This window comes from Balaenoptera ricei, chromosome 14 (assembly GCF_028023285.1).
Source record: "Balaenoptera ricei isolate mBalRic1 chromosome 14, mBalRic1.hap2, whole genome shotgun sequence".
Taxonomy (NCBI): Eukaryota; Metazoa; Chordata; class Mammalia; order Artiodactyla; family Balaenopteridae; genus Balaenoptera; species Balaenoptera ricei.
Genome location: NC_082652.1, coordinates 70,942,372 through 70,961,228, shown reverse-complemented (window position 1 = coordinate 70,961,228; position 18,857 = coordinate 70,942,372). Strand labels below are relative to the sequence as shown.

The window sequence follows — 18,857 nt, the reverse complement described above, 5'->3', positions numbered from 1 at the left end:
AACACTGTATATTGTTATCCAATTGAGATAATCCAGATTTCAAAAAAGGAAGAGAGCAAGGCAGGAAGAGAGACAGAAAAAAGAAACATAGGTTCTAGAAAACAGGCCAAGTAAAGATGAGGGCCAGTGGGCCCCCAGTGCCTTCAAACTGACTCAACTTTCTCACTGATATCTTTTTTAAAAAATTTATTTTATTGAAGTATAGCTGATTTACAATGTTGTGTTAATTTCTACCGTACAGCACAGTGATTCAGTTATACATACATATATACATTCTTTTTCATATTTTTTTCCATTATGGTTTATCACAGGATATTGAATATAGTGCCCTGTGCTATACAGTAGGACCTTGTTGCTTATCCATTCTTCTCATTGACATCTTAACTTTGGCATTACTATCCCAGCTTAAATCAGTTTAAACAGTTTCTCAACCAGAGCTTCATAGTAGAATCATCTGATGAGCTTTTTAAAAATGCCAGGTTTCTACCCCCAGAGATTCTGATTTAACTAGCCTGGAGTTAAACAACCAAGACCTACTGACCATCTTCTATGTAAAAAACACAACAAAAACCACTGCCCCTGCACAAATGATACACAGTATCTGCCCTCACCCAAAAGCTCTTTATGTTTCATGTGAGTTCTCAACTCTGGGTGCACATCAAAATCACACCAGGAGATTTTATGAAACTGCAACGCCTGGGCCCAACTCTAGACTAACTGAATCAGAATCTCTGTGGTTGGGGCCCAGGCATCAATATCTTTTTGTTTTCCTTTGTCCTTTAATCTGGATTGGGAAATACTATTATAAGTGAAAATGAAACTATAAAAGCGCTGAACAGCTGGGTTATACCACAGAAGTGCTTAGACACATTAATTGATGGCAGCACATAGGACAGAACAGACAGTGTTCTCAAAGTGTCTTCCGGGGAATACCTGCAACACCATCACCGACGGTGTTCATTACAATCCGGACCTCCAGACCTTTCTCTTTTTCATCAGAATCTTGGGAATAGGAAGGAGAGGAAAGTTGGCAAGGATCAACATTTTAAGTAAGCCCCACAGATGTTTCATAGGCACATTAAAGTTTGAAAGCCACTAGACTAGATGAGAGGAGACTGAAGATAAATGCTATCACACAGTGTTTGAATTTCTACATTTGTATCAATATGTAAGCAGGACATGGGAAAAACAAAAGGATTGTGGAAAATGATTACAGGTTAGAGGAACAGACAAGAAAACTCAAATTAAGTAAAAATAGCATTTATACAATGCTTGTAAGTTTACAAAAAACTGTCACATCAGTTTCCTCATCTGACCTTCTTAGAAGCTCTTTGAAAGGTACTGGGATTCCTACCTTATGATAAACAGATTCGGAGGAATAAAGTAACTTATTCAAAGACTTCAGCCAATGCTCATTCCAGTACCCTTTCCACTTAAAATATTTGGAGGGGGGCTTCCCTGGTGGCGCAGTGGTTGGGAATCCGCCTGCCAATGCAGGAGACACGGGTTCGTGCCCTGGTCCGGGAAGATCCCACGTGCCGCAGAGTGGCCAGGCCCGTGAGCCACAACTACTGAGTCTGCGTGTCTGGAGCCTGTGCTCCACAACAGGAGAGGCCGCGACAGTGAGAGGCCCGCGCACCGCGATGAACAGTGGCCCCCACTCGCCGCAAGTGGAGAAAGCCCTTGTACAGAAACGAAGACCCAACACAGCCAAAAATAAATAAATAAATAAATTAATTAAAATAGAAGAGAGAACAAGAATTACAGAAAAGTAGGAAAAGCTTTAAAAAAAAAAATTTGGAGGTGCTTGAATTATCTGAAAGTAAAATTTGTGTAAATTCATAAAAAAGGACAAACAATAGAAATAAAGCTGATAAAAAAATGAGAATCTACTCTTAATTGGCCAGATTGTCAAAAACTTTTATGATTATTCTGCAGAATATGCCACCAAAATTAAGAATACTGTGGGTTTTTTTTTTTTTTGCTACAAAAATGCACATTTCCTCTAACAATCATAAATACTTAAAGAAGGTTAGGAATAAATGATGGTATTTCCACAAAATAAAAGATATGACATGTTATATTTTTATTAATCCCTTTTGGTCCAAATTAAGCTTTTGTGAGGTGGGAAATGTGGTTGGATAAGACTGCAACACATAAAATAGAAATGTAATAGGGGCTATGAAGTGATGTTGTTTCTACACAATAGTCATCTGCAAATATATTTTTAAAAATAAGCCTTACCTAGGTCTTCTAAAGATGTGTCCATACTGGGAGCAGGCAAGACCAACTGTTGGTGTATATACAATTGGCAGTAGACTTTCGATATCATCTTGCAGTATTCTGTAAAACAACTTCTCATTTCTTTCTTGTATTCCCATTATATAGATGTATCTGAAATTAAGCACAGCAAATAATGTCTACATCAGCCAGCATTAGACTAAAGACTTTGGCCTTTGAAGTCAAATCTAAACATCTAAAATTGAGGACTCCCTCCCCCTGGAAAACAAAACCCTACATTATCATTATATAATACCCAGGACTAAAAATTAACAAAAATAAAAATGTGCTTAAATGGTAGATGGTGATGATGAAAAGAATAATAACAGAAGCAACAGGTAACATTTATTGAGCTCTTACTGTGAGTCAGGCTCTGTATCAGGCACTGGAAATGCGAAAATTACCATGAGGCCCCACCCTCAAGGACCTAATCTTCAAGGTGACTGACACGTAAATAAGGAAATAAAATAAAGTGGCATTCATTCAAATATTTACAAAATACTAACTATGTGCCAGGTACTATTCTGAACTCCAGGGATGTAAGAAGTGCCCCTGTCCTCATGGAATGAGTTTGTATGTTTGTTTATTTATTTACCCATCCATCCATCCATCCATCCATCCATCTATCCGCAGCACATGGCATGCAGGATCTTAGTTCCCTGACCAGGGATCAAACCCATGCCTCCCTGCAGTGGAAGAGAGGAATCCTAACCACTGGACCACCAGGGAATTTCCCTCATGGAGTTTATAATCCAGGAGGCTTATAGGCATTTTAAGTTCTATACAGGGCACATAGGTAGCACAAAAGGAGGCAATGGTCAATTCATATAAATATATAAATAACAGCTTTTAAAGAATAAAGTTTAGAAAACAGGGAGATGTTGGCCTGAAAAACCAGTAATCACACTGAATTAAATATGTCTAAAACAGACTCATTGTCTTTTCCCCACATTTGTTTCTCCTCTTGTTATCATCTGATCAAATGGGAATCCATCCAGAGTCCATTCTTGATTTCTTCCTCTCCCACCCTCCCCCACCCCAACCTAATAAATCAATATGTCCCACAGAGACTACCTGTGAAATATCTTTCAAATATTTATTTCCTCCCTCCATCCCCACCCAGCCCAAGCCACCGTCACTTCTCACCTGGGCTACCTCAAGAACCTTTTTTTTTCAAATCTTATTAACACCACAGGCATCAAAGCAACAGCCTTTATTTTATTTTATTTTTTTATTTTAGGATTAAAGCTTCTATGTTTATTTGTTTAGTAAACAAACCATTAAGCTAAAAACTAGAGAACAAGTAACCAAAGATTAAAAGAGCACAGAGGTATTGTTGAAGAAAATTAAAAATAAAGATAGTAAAGTTAGTTTTTTTTTTAATTGGAGTATAGATGTTTTACAGTGTTGTAGTCTCTATTCTCACAATTTTGTTCCCCTGCTCCAATCCTATTCTTCTCTGAAAAACATACCTCTGATCATTTCTATTCTCCCTGAATGGCTTCCAAACGCCAGTTTCATAGGCTTAAGCTCCTAAAATAGTTAACTAGACCTCAATGACTACTTTCCTGCGTCATCTTCATACTGAATTACTTCACCTCCTCAAATGCACCACAACTCTGACCTTGGAGTTGCAGCATAGGACGACACACCCTTTGCCTGGAACACCCTCTGCCCAGGCACAGTCCTCTACTCATGCTCTCCAAATGCAGCTCAGTTGGCACACTCTCGGGGGTCCTTTTCCGTCATTCCCTGCCCCCCACCACACACAGATACACTTTAGAGTTTCCTGTCTTCAGGTCCCGTTAATACTCTCCTCCCTCTTCTGTAACTCTCATGCCACTTCTTGAATTTGTCTTCCCTCCATGGTAACATGAGTTCGAGACTATAGATATTTTCATGTATATATATATGCCCCATAATGTAAAGAAACCACTCTCACTAGTCACCAATATCTAATAATCCCCTATATTTTATAAACCCAATAAATATTTTTAGTTCTACAGTCAGACTGATCCCTCTACCATAATACCCTGCCCTTCCTTCTCATTTTGCCTGTTCCTTGTAACATACTGTTTCAAATTCAGCTCAGGCATCACTTCCTCCAGGAAGTGATTCCCCAGGCTTGGCCGGCACTCCTCTTCAGGTTTTCAGAATGTACTCTACAGGTCCCTTTTTCTCACTGTGCTACACAATGACAGTCATAGTATAACTATCTATTGATAAGCTCCTAGAAGGCAGGCTGTGAGTTACTGCGGTAGCCATACATTCTAATTTGCCCGGGACAGTTTCAGTTACTTCTTTTTTACTCCCCAAAGTGTCCGGGATTGGATGATATATTACATGGCCACCCTATCTATCACCCAGTTTATATCCTCAGTGGCTAGCAACGGCACACACAAAGTAGGTGATCAGTAAAAGTTATTGAATAGAATGGGTGCAAATTAGGTGATAGCCTCTGCTTCTAACATTCCATTCAAACCTGAAATGCTCTGTGATTTTAACCATAAAAAACTGATTTCTGCTAAATTTTACAATAGTGAAAATAAGTGAAGGAAACAATCATTATAAACCAACTGACTAAAACAAAAGTTTCATTATGAGACTGTATATTTCTCATGCCATAATAATCATAATACTCCCAATTTTTCTGATCAGAACACCAATAAAAAAACTAAACATCTAATCAACTCTTACTTTTCCAAAGGGCCATTCAACTTCTTCACATTTCTGTGGAATCGTAAGGCTTGAATATCTTGTGTCTCTATTTTGGGAGGTAGAAGTCCTTGAAGACCAAGCATTTGTCGTTCCTGTAATGTAAATGCCATCCCCTAAAAAGGAAAAAATAAAAGGATTAAAAATTATTACTTACAGGGGTAGCAATGGTGCGTCCTACCAAACATAATTTAAACATAAACTTAAAAAGATCAATAAGATATCATTTTTGCCCAGACTTTCATAAATTTATAAGATTGATCATATCTAGTACTGGGGAGGGTATAGTAAAAGAATTACTCTCACATACCATTGCTGGGAATATAAACTGGTTTAGGCTTTTTGAAAGCCAATTTCAAAGTACTCTTAGATTTTTTTTTAAATGCACATACTTTATTATTTTTTTAACTGAAGTATAGTTGACTTACAATATTAGTTTCAGGAGTACAACATAGTGATTCAATGTTTTTATAGATTAAACTCCATTTAAAATTATTATAAAATAATGACTATATTTCCCTGTGCCATACAATATATCCTTGTAGCTTATTTATTTTATACAAAGTAGTTTGTACCTCTTAATCCTCTACCCCTACCTTGCCCTTCTCCCCTTGCCTCTCCTCTCCTCCTAACCACTAGTTTGTTCTCTATATCTGTGAGTCTGTTTCTGTTTTGTTATATCCATTCACTTGTTTTGTTTTTCAGATTCCACATATAAGTGACATCACACAGTATTTGTCTTTGTCTGACTTATTTCACTAAGCATAATACTCCAGGTCCATCCATATTGTTGCAAATGGCAGAATTTCATTCTTCTTTATGGCTGAATGATATTCCATTGTGTGTACATATATCTTCTTTATCCATTCATCTGCTGAGGGACACTTAGGTCGCTTCCATATCTTGAGTGCACATAAAGCAATTCTACTTCTAGTTAGTTATCCTAGAGATATATTCATATATAAAGATGCATATACGAAGAGATTAGTTGTAGCCTTGTTTCCAGTTCTCTTGCCTATTACAAACTAACTAAAAGTCCATCAATTATGGAAGAGTTAGCAACCTACGGTATTTCCATACAAACACTTAAACATGTATCTGTAAGTGTGCAGTAGAAAGATCTCCCAGATACACAGTTAGGAAAAAAAGTCAAGTTGAAAATCAAAACAAATTCACTGTTTATTATTATGTTTAGAAAACCCCCATAAAGTACATATTATATACAGATGTATGCATACATTAAAAATGAAATCAACAGAATACAGTTTGAAAGAACACAAACCAAATTAAGAGGCTACCATGACTAGAAAGGAGTGAGGCTGAACAAAGGGAGGGGGAAGGAAGAATGATACTTAAGAAAAATTAACCTATGTAATAAATTCTTTTTCAGTTTCTGGTATTCAGCTATGGGTTAAATTTTTTTTTTATCAAAGTGATATCAGTAAAAATGCCAGAGAAAGGACTTCTAAAAATCTTTTCCTCCATAAAAGCAACAAGAACCCTGGCCAAATGATCAGAATTCTGGAAATTAACCAAAGCTTTCAGCAACTGGAGAGCATTTATTCAAGAAAAACTGCTGAATTTCAGTAAGAACAGCAAGCTTCATGGCATTTAACTTGCCTTGTTCCTATTCTCCCCTCCCCAGCTCCACAGTAACCTTGAAAACGCAATCACTGGGAAACAATCACTTTGAAAATCAGAGCCTGCCAGTCACTGGAGAAGGCAGGAGGGTTTGGAGATTCTTCTAAAGCCCCATATCCAGGAAATTGTTATTATTTGACCTGGAAAACCCTATCTGCAAGGCTGTCTTTATTTGACCTGACTTGGAGCTCAGGCAGTGTGAACAGCCTTTCCCGCCAGAAGAGTCTGTTGAAAACAATCAGAGGCAATTATTTAACATAGCAGCTCCCCAGGGCAGTAGATAACAGCTGGGGCAAACAACAGGCTAACCAAAAAGCTGAAAAGGAAAAGCTGAGAAACGAGATGTCCATGGGGAACTTTGAAATGCTGAGACATATTCCTGAGAACCTAGAAGGTCATATGCACAGCTGTACGCATGTCCAGGAAAGACTTGAGAAAGCCCTAAGCTCCCACCTCTGGCTAACCTTGAGGCTCTGTGTAAGCAGGAAGTGAAGGCTGATGCGTAGCTGTAAACTGCCTAGCTGAGTCCTGAAGGCACACCCCAGCAGGTACACAAAGCCCCTTGGCAAAGAATGGGAGACTTAATGGTTCTAGGTATTTAAGTTTCTGTTTAATCATTGGCTGATCACTAAGTTAACAAAGCAGAGACTTCAGTAGGCATATATAACAAGAAGAAAGAATTAGTTCAGAAACGACTGGGAGGAATGAATATCTGGTTTCCAGGGCAGCCACATTATTTTAAAAGCCCAGTTTTCAACCAAAAATCATAAGGCAAGCAAAAAACAAACAAACAAACAACAACAGCAACAAAACACATAAAGTCTGACTCATATACAGGAAAAAAGGGCAGTTAATTGAAATTGCCCCTGGGGAAGCCCAAACATTGCACTTACTAGACAAAGACTTTAAATTAGTTATTCTAGGGGAGGGATGAATTGGGAATTTGGGATTAACACACTACTATATATAAAATAGATAAACAACAAGGACCTACTGTACAGCACAGGGAACTATATTCAATATCTTGTAATAATCTATAATGGAAAAGAATCTGAAAAAGAATATACTTTGCTGTATACCTGAAACACTGTAAATCAACTATACTTCAATTTAAAAAAAGAAAAAAATTAGTTATTCTAAATATATCAAAAAAACTAAAAAAACACCATTGTCTAATGAACTAAAAGAGAAGTATGAGAATGACATCCTACTAAACAGAGAATATCGATAAACAGAGAAGCTAAAAAAGGAACTAAATAGAAATTCTGGAATTGAAACTACAACTGAAATAAAAAATTCACTAAAGGGGCTCAACAAGCAGATTTGAGCAGTGGAAGAAAAAAACCATCAGATTTAAAGATGGGTCACTGAGATAATCCAGTCTGAGAAACAGAAAGGAAAAATAAGGAATAAATGTGAACAGACCTGAGAGACCAGCAAGAGTACCAACATGTACATAACAGGACGCCCAGAGGTGAGGAGAGAAAAGGCTAAAGAATATTTGAAAAAATAATGGCTAAAAACCTCCCAAATTTGATGAGAAGCATTAATCCACACATCCAAGAAGCTCAATAGCTCCAATCAAGAAAAACTCAAAGAACTCTACCCCTAGACACATCATATTCAAACTGTCAAAAGCCAAAGACAGGAGAAATCTGAAAGCAAAGAGAAGTGACTCATCACGTGCAGGGGATCCTCAGAAAGAGTAACAGCTGATTTCTTATCAGAAACCATGGAGGCCATAGACAGTGCTGAAAGAAAAATAACCTGTCAACCAAGAATTTCTAAATCCTACAAATCCATCCTTCAAAAATGGAGAAATTAAGACATTCCCAGATAAGCAAAAACAGAGAATTCATTGCTAACAGACCCGTCTCACAAGAAATACTAAAGGGAGTCCTTCAAGTCTAAATGAAAGACATTAGACAATAATCCAAATCCATACAAAGAAATAAAGAACACAGATAAAATGACTACATAATATAAAAGACAGTATAAATGTACTTTTTGTTTGTAGGTCTTTTTTTCTCCTACCCAATTTAAAAGACAATTACATAAAGCAGTAATTATAAATCTGTGTTGACGGTCACACAAAGTATAAAATGTAATTTGTACTTTGTAATTTGTATGACGAAGCAGCACAAAAGAAGGAGATGAACCTCTACAGGAGCAAAATTTTGGTGTACTGTTTAAATTAAATTGATATCAAACTGAACTAGACTGTTTTAAAGATGGTAATTGTAATCCCCAGGGCAAACCACTAAGAAAATAACTCAGAAATAGGAAGGAAAAGAAAAGACGAGGGAATTTAAATGGCATCGTAGAAAATTTAACACAAATGAAGGGAACAATGGAGGAAAGAGGAACAAAAAGCACATAAGACATTTAAAACAAATAGCAAAATAGCAGACATAAATCATACCTTATTAGTTATTACATTAATGTAGATGGAATAAACTCTAATTAAAAGGATTGGCAGAATGGATAAAAAAACATGATCCAATCATATGCTGACTACAACAGACACACTTCGATTCAAAGATACAAATAGGTGGAAAGCAAAAGAATGGAAAAAGACACACCATGTCAATAGTAACCAAAAGAGAGCTGGAGTAGCTATATTAGTAACAGACAAAATAGACTTTGAAACAAACATCCTTACTAGAGGAGGGCATTTTGCTGAAAGCATCAATCCATTAAGAAGATACAACAATTATAAACATATTTTGTTAGATAACAAAAGAGGATAACAAAATACATGAAGCAAAAACTGACAGAATTAGGGAGTAAGACAATTCAACAAGCTGAAAATTTCAATATCTCATTTTCAATAATGGAGAAAGCAACTAGACAGAAAATCAACACGGAAAAAGAAGACTTGAACAACACCATAAAGCAACTAGACCTAGCAGACACTCCCCTCAAAAGAAGCAGGATACACATTCTTTTCAAGTGCACAAGGAATATTCCCCAGGACAGACCATTCATCAGGCCATAAAACAAGTCTCAATAAATTTAAAAGGATTTAAGTCACCCAAAGTATGATCTTCAACCACAATGCAATGAGATTACAAACTAATAATTCCCTGGTGGCAAAGTGGTTAAGAATCTGCCTGCCAACACAGGGGACACTGGTTCGAGCCCTGGTCCAGGAAGATCCCACATACCACAGAGCAACTAAGCCTGTGTGCCACAACTACTGAGCCTGTGCTCTAGAGCCCGCGAGCCACAACTACTGAAGCCCGTTCACCTAGAGCCCATGCTCCACAACAAGAGAAGCCACCGCAATGAGAAGCCCGTGCACCACAACGAAGAGTAGCCCCCACTCGCCGCAACTAGAGAAAGCCTGCGCATGGCAACGAAGACCCAATGCAGCCATAAATTAATTAATTAATTAATTAATTAAATTTTGAAAAATTAAAAATAAAAGAAATTAATAATGGACATTTGGGGAATTCACAAATACTTTGATCTTAAACAACACACTCCTAAAAAACAATTGGTCAGAGAAGAAAGCACAGGGAAATCAGAAGATACTTCCAGATGAATTAAAACACACACACCAAAACTTATAGGATACAGTGAAAATAATGCTAAGGGAAATTTGTAGCTGTAAATGTAGCTTAAAAAAGCAGAACGATCTCAAATCAATTGCCTAACCTTCCATCTTAAGAAACTAGGGGGAAAAAGGAACAAACTAAAGCTGAAGCAAGAAGGAAGGAAATAATAAAGATTACAGTGAAAATAAATAAATAAAATAGAAAAAAAAATTGGAAAAATTAAAAGATTAAACCGAAAGTTGGTTCTTTGTAAAGACCTACAAAATTGATGAACTTTTACAATGAAAAAAGGGGGAGAAGACTCAAATCACTAAATCCTTTGTGCCTCATGTTGCTCCTTATAAGATTTTATCTAAGGCTGGAAAATATAAAGGGGTTAAAACCCCTGTATTTTTATATAGTTTTAAATGAACTGTGCAGTTCATTTAAAAGTGCTTTACCTATCCTATTGTCAAAGATAAATGAGTAGCTACACATGGTTTCACTGCCTATCTCCTATTTAGATTTAAGAGACACTCAAAAGTGTTTTATTTATAATGTACAGTAGAAATTAAAATTATTATAGAAATAATTTTATGTATTAAGTATTTATGTTAATAGTGGATAAAATTCTTAAATTTGCTGGCCTGGTGTAAGTGAAGACAACATAGTTTAAAATAGATGTCTTGATTAGCTCTTTAACAGTCAGCAGAAACAACCTTCCTCTCACCTGCCCTTCTCCTACTCTTTTCTGTCTTCCAACGCCACTTGTTCCACCAAAACTCTTTTGCTCATCTACGCAACCGCAACGCCCTCCCAATTTACATAGAAGTGTACCTCCCTCTGAAACAGAGCAGGACCCTATGGTCCTTGCCCACCCCCATGTCCTCAGCGTACCTTTTGTCTGTGGAAAGACTCCAGCCAGAGAATAAGTTTAATCGGAGAAGTGAGAAAATGCAGAAACAAAGGAAAACAGTCAAAGGAGACCAAATAACATAGTTTTTAGTCATTAAGCATAGTCAAGGCCCTTTAGTTCCTCCTTAAGGGCTACAGATAACATTCTGTGCCATATCCTGGGAGCTGTCTTATAGATAATGAAGCCCCCACCAGGTGGAAGAAGTGAACTACGTGATGACCAGGCTGTAGCCACGACATAAGCTGCCATAACTGCGAGAACTGGCCTCAAAGAAACGGAAACAAACTGACCCTGGAACTGAAGATGAACTGTACCTAAAACAATCAAGGTGACACTGGTCGGACCACCAATGGCCAATTTCAAGATGACTGTCAGAGCTGACTGTGCTGCTTCTGCACGTAGGCCCCTCCCTCAACCTATGAAAGCTCTTGGCCACTGGTTGCAGGGGGCGTGTACGCCTTTGGACGGGCATCTGCCCTCCCCCCAGTTGCTGGCATCCAAAATAAAGCAAACTTAACTTTCCACCAATCTTGCCTCTTTAATGGCTTTTGAGCAGCGAGCAGCTGGACCCTACTTTCGGTTACACTTCGGCTGATCTTGAGCTATTTTCCTTTAGACACATGCCACTTCTCCACATAAGTCAATATTGATAAAAATCCCTTAACTAGACTCTTCAGTGTGCAGGTAAGCATACTAGGGGGGGAAATAAAAGGCCCCTTCTATTTCTTTCCCTCCAAGTGCAGTTAGAATAATCCATCAGGGATTAGGAAATCACCAAACACTTATTTATAAAAATGACAGTATGACTAAATGGGATAAATCTAAATATACTGCATCTGGCCAAAAGTTCTGGCCAATATGCTATTCTTGGGTTTTTGTTTTGTTTTGCTTTTGAGCTAGAACTAGGAAATAAACTCAATCCTTTTTGGGTGGTAGAAACTGTGAGGGTGAAATTTGGGAGGTATAAAGCAGCCATAATTGTTGCAATGCAGAAAAAAGAGGAAAGTTCATGCAGAAAAAACAAGCACTTCTGAATAGTTTTAGTATAAAGCTACAGAATACAAAAATTTCATACTTTATCAGTCTAAGATATATCAAACCTTTACCGGGAAGAGAGAAAATGTGTATTCGTATTAATGTTACTAACCTTGTTTGTTCTTGGGTTCAACATAAGTGGCTTGCCTTTCTCTTTTATGTGCAAATGACGACATGCCAGAGTACAAGGAGCGGCAACTATTTTAAACCTGGACAACATGGTTTCTCTCACCTGGGAAAAACAAAGCAAATAAAGATGATGAGAAACATATTATACAACTGCATGTATATCAGGGATTAGTTTTCAAAAGCAGATTTAGAAAGCTTCACTACCCACAAGTGAAAAGAATTTTTCAAAATACATTTATGTTGGCAGAACCTTCAAGATGGTGGAGGAGTAAGACGTGGAAATCACCTTCCTCCCCACAAATACATCAAAAATACATCTACATGTGGAACAACTCCTACAGAGCACCTACTGAATGCTGGCAGAAGACCTCAGACTTCCCCAAAGGCAAGAAATTCCCCCACGTACCTGGGTAGGGCAAAAGAAAAAAGGAAAAACAGAGACAAAAGAATAGGCACGGGACCTGCACCTCTGGGAGGGAGCTGTGAAGGAGGAAAGGTTTCCACACACTAGGAAGCCCCTTCGCGGGCGGAGACTGCGGGTGGCAGAGGGGGGAAGCTTCGGAGCCAAGGAGGAGAGCGCAGCCACAGGGGTGCAGAGGGCAAAGCGGAGAGATTCCCGCACAGAGGATCGGTGCCGACCAGCACTCACCAGCCCGAGACGCTTGTCTGCTCACCCGCCAGGGCGGGCGGGGGCTGGGAGCTGAGGCTCGGGCTTCGGAAGTCGGATCCCAGGGAGAGGACTGGGGTTGGCTGCGTGAACACAGCCTGAAGGGGGCTAGTGAGCCACAGCTAGCCGGGAGGGAGTCCAGGGAAAAGTCTGGAACTGCCTAAGAGGCAAGAGACCATTGTTTCCGGGTGCACAAGGAGAGGGAATTCAGAGAACCGCCTAAGTGAGCTCCAGAGAAGGGCACGAGCCGCAGCTATCAGCGCAGACACCACAGATGGGCATGAAACGCTAAGGCTGCTGCTGCAGCCACCAAGAAGCCTGTGTGCAAGCACAGGTCACTATCCACACTTCCCGTCCCGGGAACCTGTGCAGCCTACCACGGCCAGGGTCCGTGATCCAGGGACATCTTCCCTGGGAGAACACACAGCATGCCTCAGGCTGCTGAAATGTCACTCTGGCCTCTGCTGTTGCAGCTCGCCCAGCATTCCGTACCCCTCCCACCGCCCAGCCTAAGTGAGCCAGAGCCCCCGAATCAGCTGCTCCTTTAACCCCATCCTGTCTGGGCAGGAAACAGACACCCTCAGGCGACCTACACCCAGAGACGGGTCCAAATCCAAAGGTGAACCCTAGGAGCTGTGCGAACAAAGAAGAGAAAGGGAAATCTCTCCCCGCAGCCTCAGGAGCAGCGGATTAAATTTCCACAATCAACTTGATGTACCCTGAATCTGTGGAATACCTGAATAGACAACAAACCATCCCAAAATTGAGGCGGTGGACTTTGGGAGCAACTGTAGACTTGAGGTTTGCTTTCTGCATCTAATTTGTTTCTGGTTTTATGTTTATCTTAGTTTAGAGCTTAAGCTTATTTAGAGCTTATTATCATTGGTAGATTTGTTTATTGATTTGATTGCTCTCTTCCTTTTTTTAAAAAAATATATATATTTTACTTTTTCTCTTTTTGTGAGTGTGTATGTGTATGCTTCTTTGTGTGATTTTGTCTGTATAGCTTTGTTTTTACCATTTGTCCTAGGGTTCTGTCTGTCCTTTTTTTTTTTTTGTATACGTTTTAGCGCTTGTTACCATTGGTGGATTTGTTTTTTGGTTTGGTTGTTCTTTCTTTTTTTTTATTACTTTTTAAAAAATTTATTTGTAATAATATTTTTTTATTTCTTATTTTATTTCATTTTTTCTCTTTTTTTTTTCTCCATTTTCTTCTGAGCCGAGTGGCTGACAGGGTCTTGGTGCTCCAGCAGGGTGTCAGGCCTGAGCTTCTGAGGTGGGAGAGCCGAGTTGAGGACACTGGTCCACCAGAGACCTCCAGGCCCCACATAATATCAAACAGCAAAAGCTCTCCCAGAGATCTCCATCTCAACGCTAAGACCCAGCTCCACTCAATGACCAGCAAGCTACAGTGCTGGACACCCTATGCCAAACAGCTAGCAAGACAGGAACACAACCCCACCCATTAGCAGAAAGGCTGCCTAAAATCATAATAAGTTCACAGACACCCCAAAACACACCACCGGACGCAGTCCTGCCCACCAGAAAGACAAGATTCAGCCTCATCCACCAGAACACAGGCACCAGTCCCCTCCACCAGGAAGCCTACATAACCCACTGAACCAACCTTACCCACTGGGGGCAGACACCAAAAACAACGGGAACTACAAATCTGCAGACTGCAAAAAGAAGACCCCAAACACAGTAAGTTAAGCAAAATGAGAAGACAGAGAAATACACAGCAGATGAAGGAGCAAGGTAAAAACCCACCAGACCAAACAAATGAAGAGGAAATAGGCAGGGTACCTGAAAAAGTATTCAGAGTAATGATAGTAAAGATGATCCAAAATCTTGGAAATAAAATGGAGAAAATACAAGAAATGTTTAACAAGGACCTAGAAGAACTAAAGAGCAAACAAACAATGATGAATAACACAATAAATGAAATAAAAAATTCTCTAGAAGGAATCAATAGCAGAATAACTGAGGAAGAAGAACAGATAAGTGACCTGGAAGATAAAATAGTGGAAATAACTACCGCAGAGCAGAATAAAGAAAAAAGAATGAAAAGAATTGAGGACAGTCTCAGAGACCTCTGGGACAACATTAAATGCACCAACATTCGAATTATAGGGGTCCCAAAAGAAGAAGAGAAAAAGAAAGGGACTGAGAAAATATTTGAAGAGATTATAGTTGTAAACTTCCCTAATATGGGAAAGGAAATAGTCAATCAAGTCCAGGAAGTGCAGAGAGCCCCATACAGGACAAATCCAAGGAGAAACACGCCAAGACACATATTAATCATACTATCAAAAATTAAATACAAAGGAAAAATATTAAAAGCAGCAAAGGAAAAGCAACAAATAACATACAAGGGAATGCCCATAAGGTTAACAGCTGACCTTTCAGCAGAAACTCTGCAAGCCAGAGGGGAGTGGCAGGACATATTTAAAGTGATGAAAGGGAAAAACCTACAACCAAGATTACTCTACCCAGCAAGGATCTCGTTCAGATTTGATGGAGAAATTAAAACCTTTACAGACAAGCAAAAGCTAAGAGAATTCAGCACCACCAAACCAGCTTTACAACAAATGCTAAAAGAACTTCTCTAGGCAGGAAACACAAGAGAAGGAAAAGACCTACAATAACCAACCCAAAACAATTAAGAAAATGGTAACAGTAACATACATATCAATAACCACCTTAAATGTAAATGGATTAAATGCTCCAACCAAAAGACAGAGACTGGCTGAATGGATACAAAAACAAGACCTGTAAATACGCTGCCTACAAGAGACCAACGTCATACCCAGGGACACATACAGACTGAAAGAGAGGGGATGGAAAAAGATATTCCATGCAAATGGAAATCAAAAGAAAGCTGGTGTAGCAATTCTCATATCAGACAAAATAGGCTTTAAAATAAAGACTATTACAAGAGACAAAGAGTGACACTACCTAATGATCAAGGGATCAATCCAAGAAGAAGACGTAACAATTGTAAATATATATGCGCCCAACATAGGAGCACCTCAATACATAAGGCAAGTGCTAACAGCCATAAAAGGGAAAATCGACAGTAACACAGTCATAGTAGGGGAGTTTAACACCCCACTTTCACCAATGGACATATCATCCAAAATAAAAATAAATAAGGAAACAGAAGCTTTAAATGATACATTATACAAGATGGACTTAATTGATATTTATAGGACATTCCATCCAAAAACAATAGATTACACTTTCTTCTCAAGTGCTCATGGAACATTCTCCAGGATGGATCATATCTTGGGTCACAAATCAAGCCCTGGTAAATTTAAGAATTGAAACCATATCAAGTATCATTTCTGACCACAACGCTATGAGACTAGATATCCATTACAGGAAAAAATCTGTAAAAAATACAAACACATGGAGGTTAAACAATACACTACTAAATAACCAAGAGATCACTGAAGAAATCAAAGAGGAAATCAAAAAATACCTAGAAACAAATGACAGTCAAAACACGACGGCCCAAAACCTATGGGATGCAGCAAAAGCAGTTCTAAGAGGGAAGTTGAGAGCAATACAATCCTACCTCAAGACACAAGAAACATCTCAAATAAACAAGCTAAACTTATACCTAAAGCAATTAGAGAAAGAAGAAAAAAAAAAACCCCGAAGTTAGCAGAAGGAAAGAAATCATAAAGATCAGATCAGACATAAATGAAAAAGAAGTGAAGGAAACAATAGTAAAGATCAATAAAACTAAAAGCTGGTTCTTTGAGAAGAGAAACAAAATTGATAAACCATTAGCCAGTCGCATCAAGAAAAAAAAGGAGAAGACTCAAATCAACAGAATTAGAAATGAAAAAGGAGAAGTAAAAACTGACACTGCAGAAATACAAAGGATCATGAGAGATTACTACAAGCAACTCTGTGCCAATAAAATGGACAACCTGGAAGAAATGGACAAATTCTTAGAAAAGCACAACCTTCCGAGACTGAACTAGGAAGAAATAGAAAATATTAACAGACCAATCACAAGCACTGGAATTGAAACTGTGCTTAAAAATCTTCCAACAAACAAAAGCTCAAGACCAGATGGCTTCACAGGCAAATTCTATTGAACATTTAGAGAAGAGCTAACACCAATCCTTCTCAAACTCTTCCAAAATATAGCAGAGGGAGGAACACTCCAAAACTCATTCTATGAGGCCACCATCACCGTGATACCAAAACCAGACAGATATGTCACAAAAAAAGAAAACTACAGGCGAATATCACTGATGAACATAGATGCAAAAATCCTCAGCAAAATACTAGCAAACAGAATCCAACAGCACATTAAAGGGATCATACACCGTGATCAAGTGGGGTTTATCCCAGGAATGCAAGGATTCTTCAATAAACAAAAATCAATCAATGTGATACACCATATAAACAAACTGAAGGATAAAACCCATATGATCATCTCAATAGATGCAGAGAAAGCTTTCGACAAAATTCAACACCCATTTATGATAAAAACCCTCCAGAAAGTAGGCATAGAGGGAACTCACCTCAACATAATAAAGGCCATATATGACAAACCTACAGCCAGCATCGTTCTCAATGGTGAAAAGCTGAAACCATTTCCACTAAGATCAGGAACAAAACAAGGTTGTCCACTCTCACCACTATTATTCAACATAGTTTTGGAAGTGTTAGGCACAGCAATCAGAGAAGAAAAAGAAATAAAAGGAACCCAAATCGGAAAAGAAGAAGTAAAACTGTCACTGTTTGCAGATGACCTGATACTATACACAGAGAATCCTAAAGATGCTACCAGAAAACTACTAGAGCTAATCAATGAATCTGGTAAAGTAGCAGGATACAAAATTAATGCACAGAAATCTCTTGCATTCCTATACACAAATGATGAAAAATCTGAAAGAGGAATTAAAGAAACACTCTCACTTACCATTGCAAGAAAAAGAATAAAATACCTAGGAATAAACCTACCTAAGGAGACAAAAGACCTATATGCAGAAAACTATAAGACACTGATGAAAGAAATTAAAGATGATACAAACAGATGGAGAGATATACCATGTTCTTGCATTGGAAGAATCAACATTGTGAAATGACTATACTACCCAAAGCAATCTACAGATTCAATGTAATCCCTATCAAACTACCAATGGCATTTTGCACAGAACTAGAACAAAAAATTTCACAATTTGTATGGAAAGACAAAAGACCCCAAATAGCCAAAGCAATCTTGAGAAAGAAAAACGGAGCTGGAGGAATCAGGTTCCTTGACTTCAGACTATACTAAAAAGCTACAGTACTGGCACAAAAACAGAAATATAGATCAGTGGAACAGGACAGAAAGCCCAGAGATAAACCCACGCACATATGGTCACCTTATCTTTGATAAATTAGGCAAGAATATACAATGGAGAAAAGACAGCCTCTTCAATAAGTGGTGCTGGGAAAACTGGACAGCTACATGTAAAAGAATGAAATTAGAACACTTCCTAACACCATACACAAAAATAAACTCAAAATGGACTAAAGACCTAAATGTAAGGCGAGACACTATAAAACTCTTAGAGGAAAACATAGGCAGAACACTCTATGGCATAAATCACAACAAGATCCTTTCTGACCCACCTCCTAGAGAAATGGAAATAAAACCAAAAATAAACAAATGGGACATAATGAAACTTAAAAGCTTTTGCACAGCAAAGGAAACTATAAACAAGACGAAAAGACAACCCTTAGAATGGGAGAAAATATTTGCAAACAAATCAACGGACAAAGGATTAATCTCCAAAATATACAAGCAGCTCATGCAGCTCAATATCAAAAAAACAAACACTCAATCCAAAAATGGGCAGAAGACCTAGACCTTTCTCCAAAGAAGATATAAAGATTGCCAACAAACACATGAAAGGATGCTCAACAT

General features: G+C 38.4%; 1 protein-coding gene across 1 annotated transcript in view; it reads right to left on the bottom strand.

The window, feature by feature from the left end:
* The window catches only part of ME2 (malic enzyme 2), a 63,542-nt gene that overhangs the window by 30,228 nt on the left and 14,457 nt on the right, over positions 1–18,857 (bottom strand). The window contains exons 2-4 of the mRNA XM_059894480.1: positions 12,239–12,358; positions 4,978–5,111; positions 2,245–2,394 (exon numbers count right to left, since the gene is read on the bottom strand). Coding sequence (XP_059750463.1) covers positions 2,245–2,394; positions 4,978–5,111; positions 12,239–12,346 — 392 coding nt within the window. The 5' untranslated portion in view covers positions 12,347–12,358. The remainder of the gene's footprint in view (positions 1–2,244; positions 2,395–4,977; positions 5,112–12,238; positions 12,359–18,857) is intronic.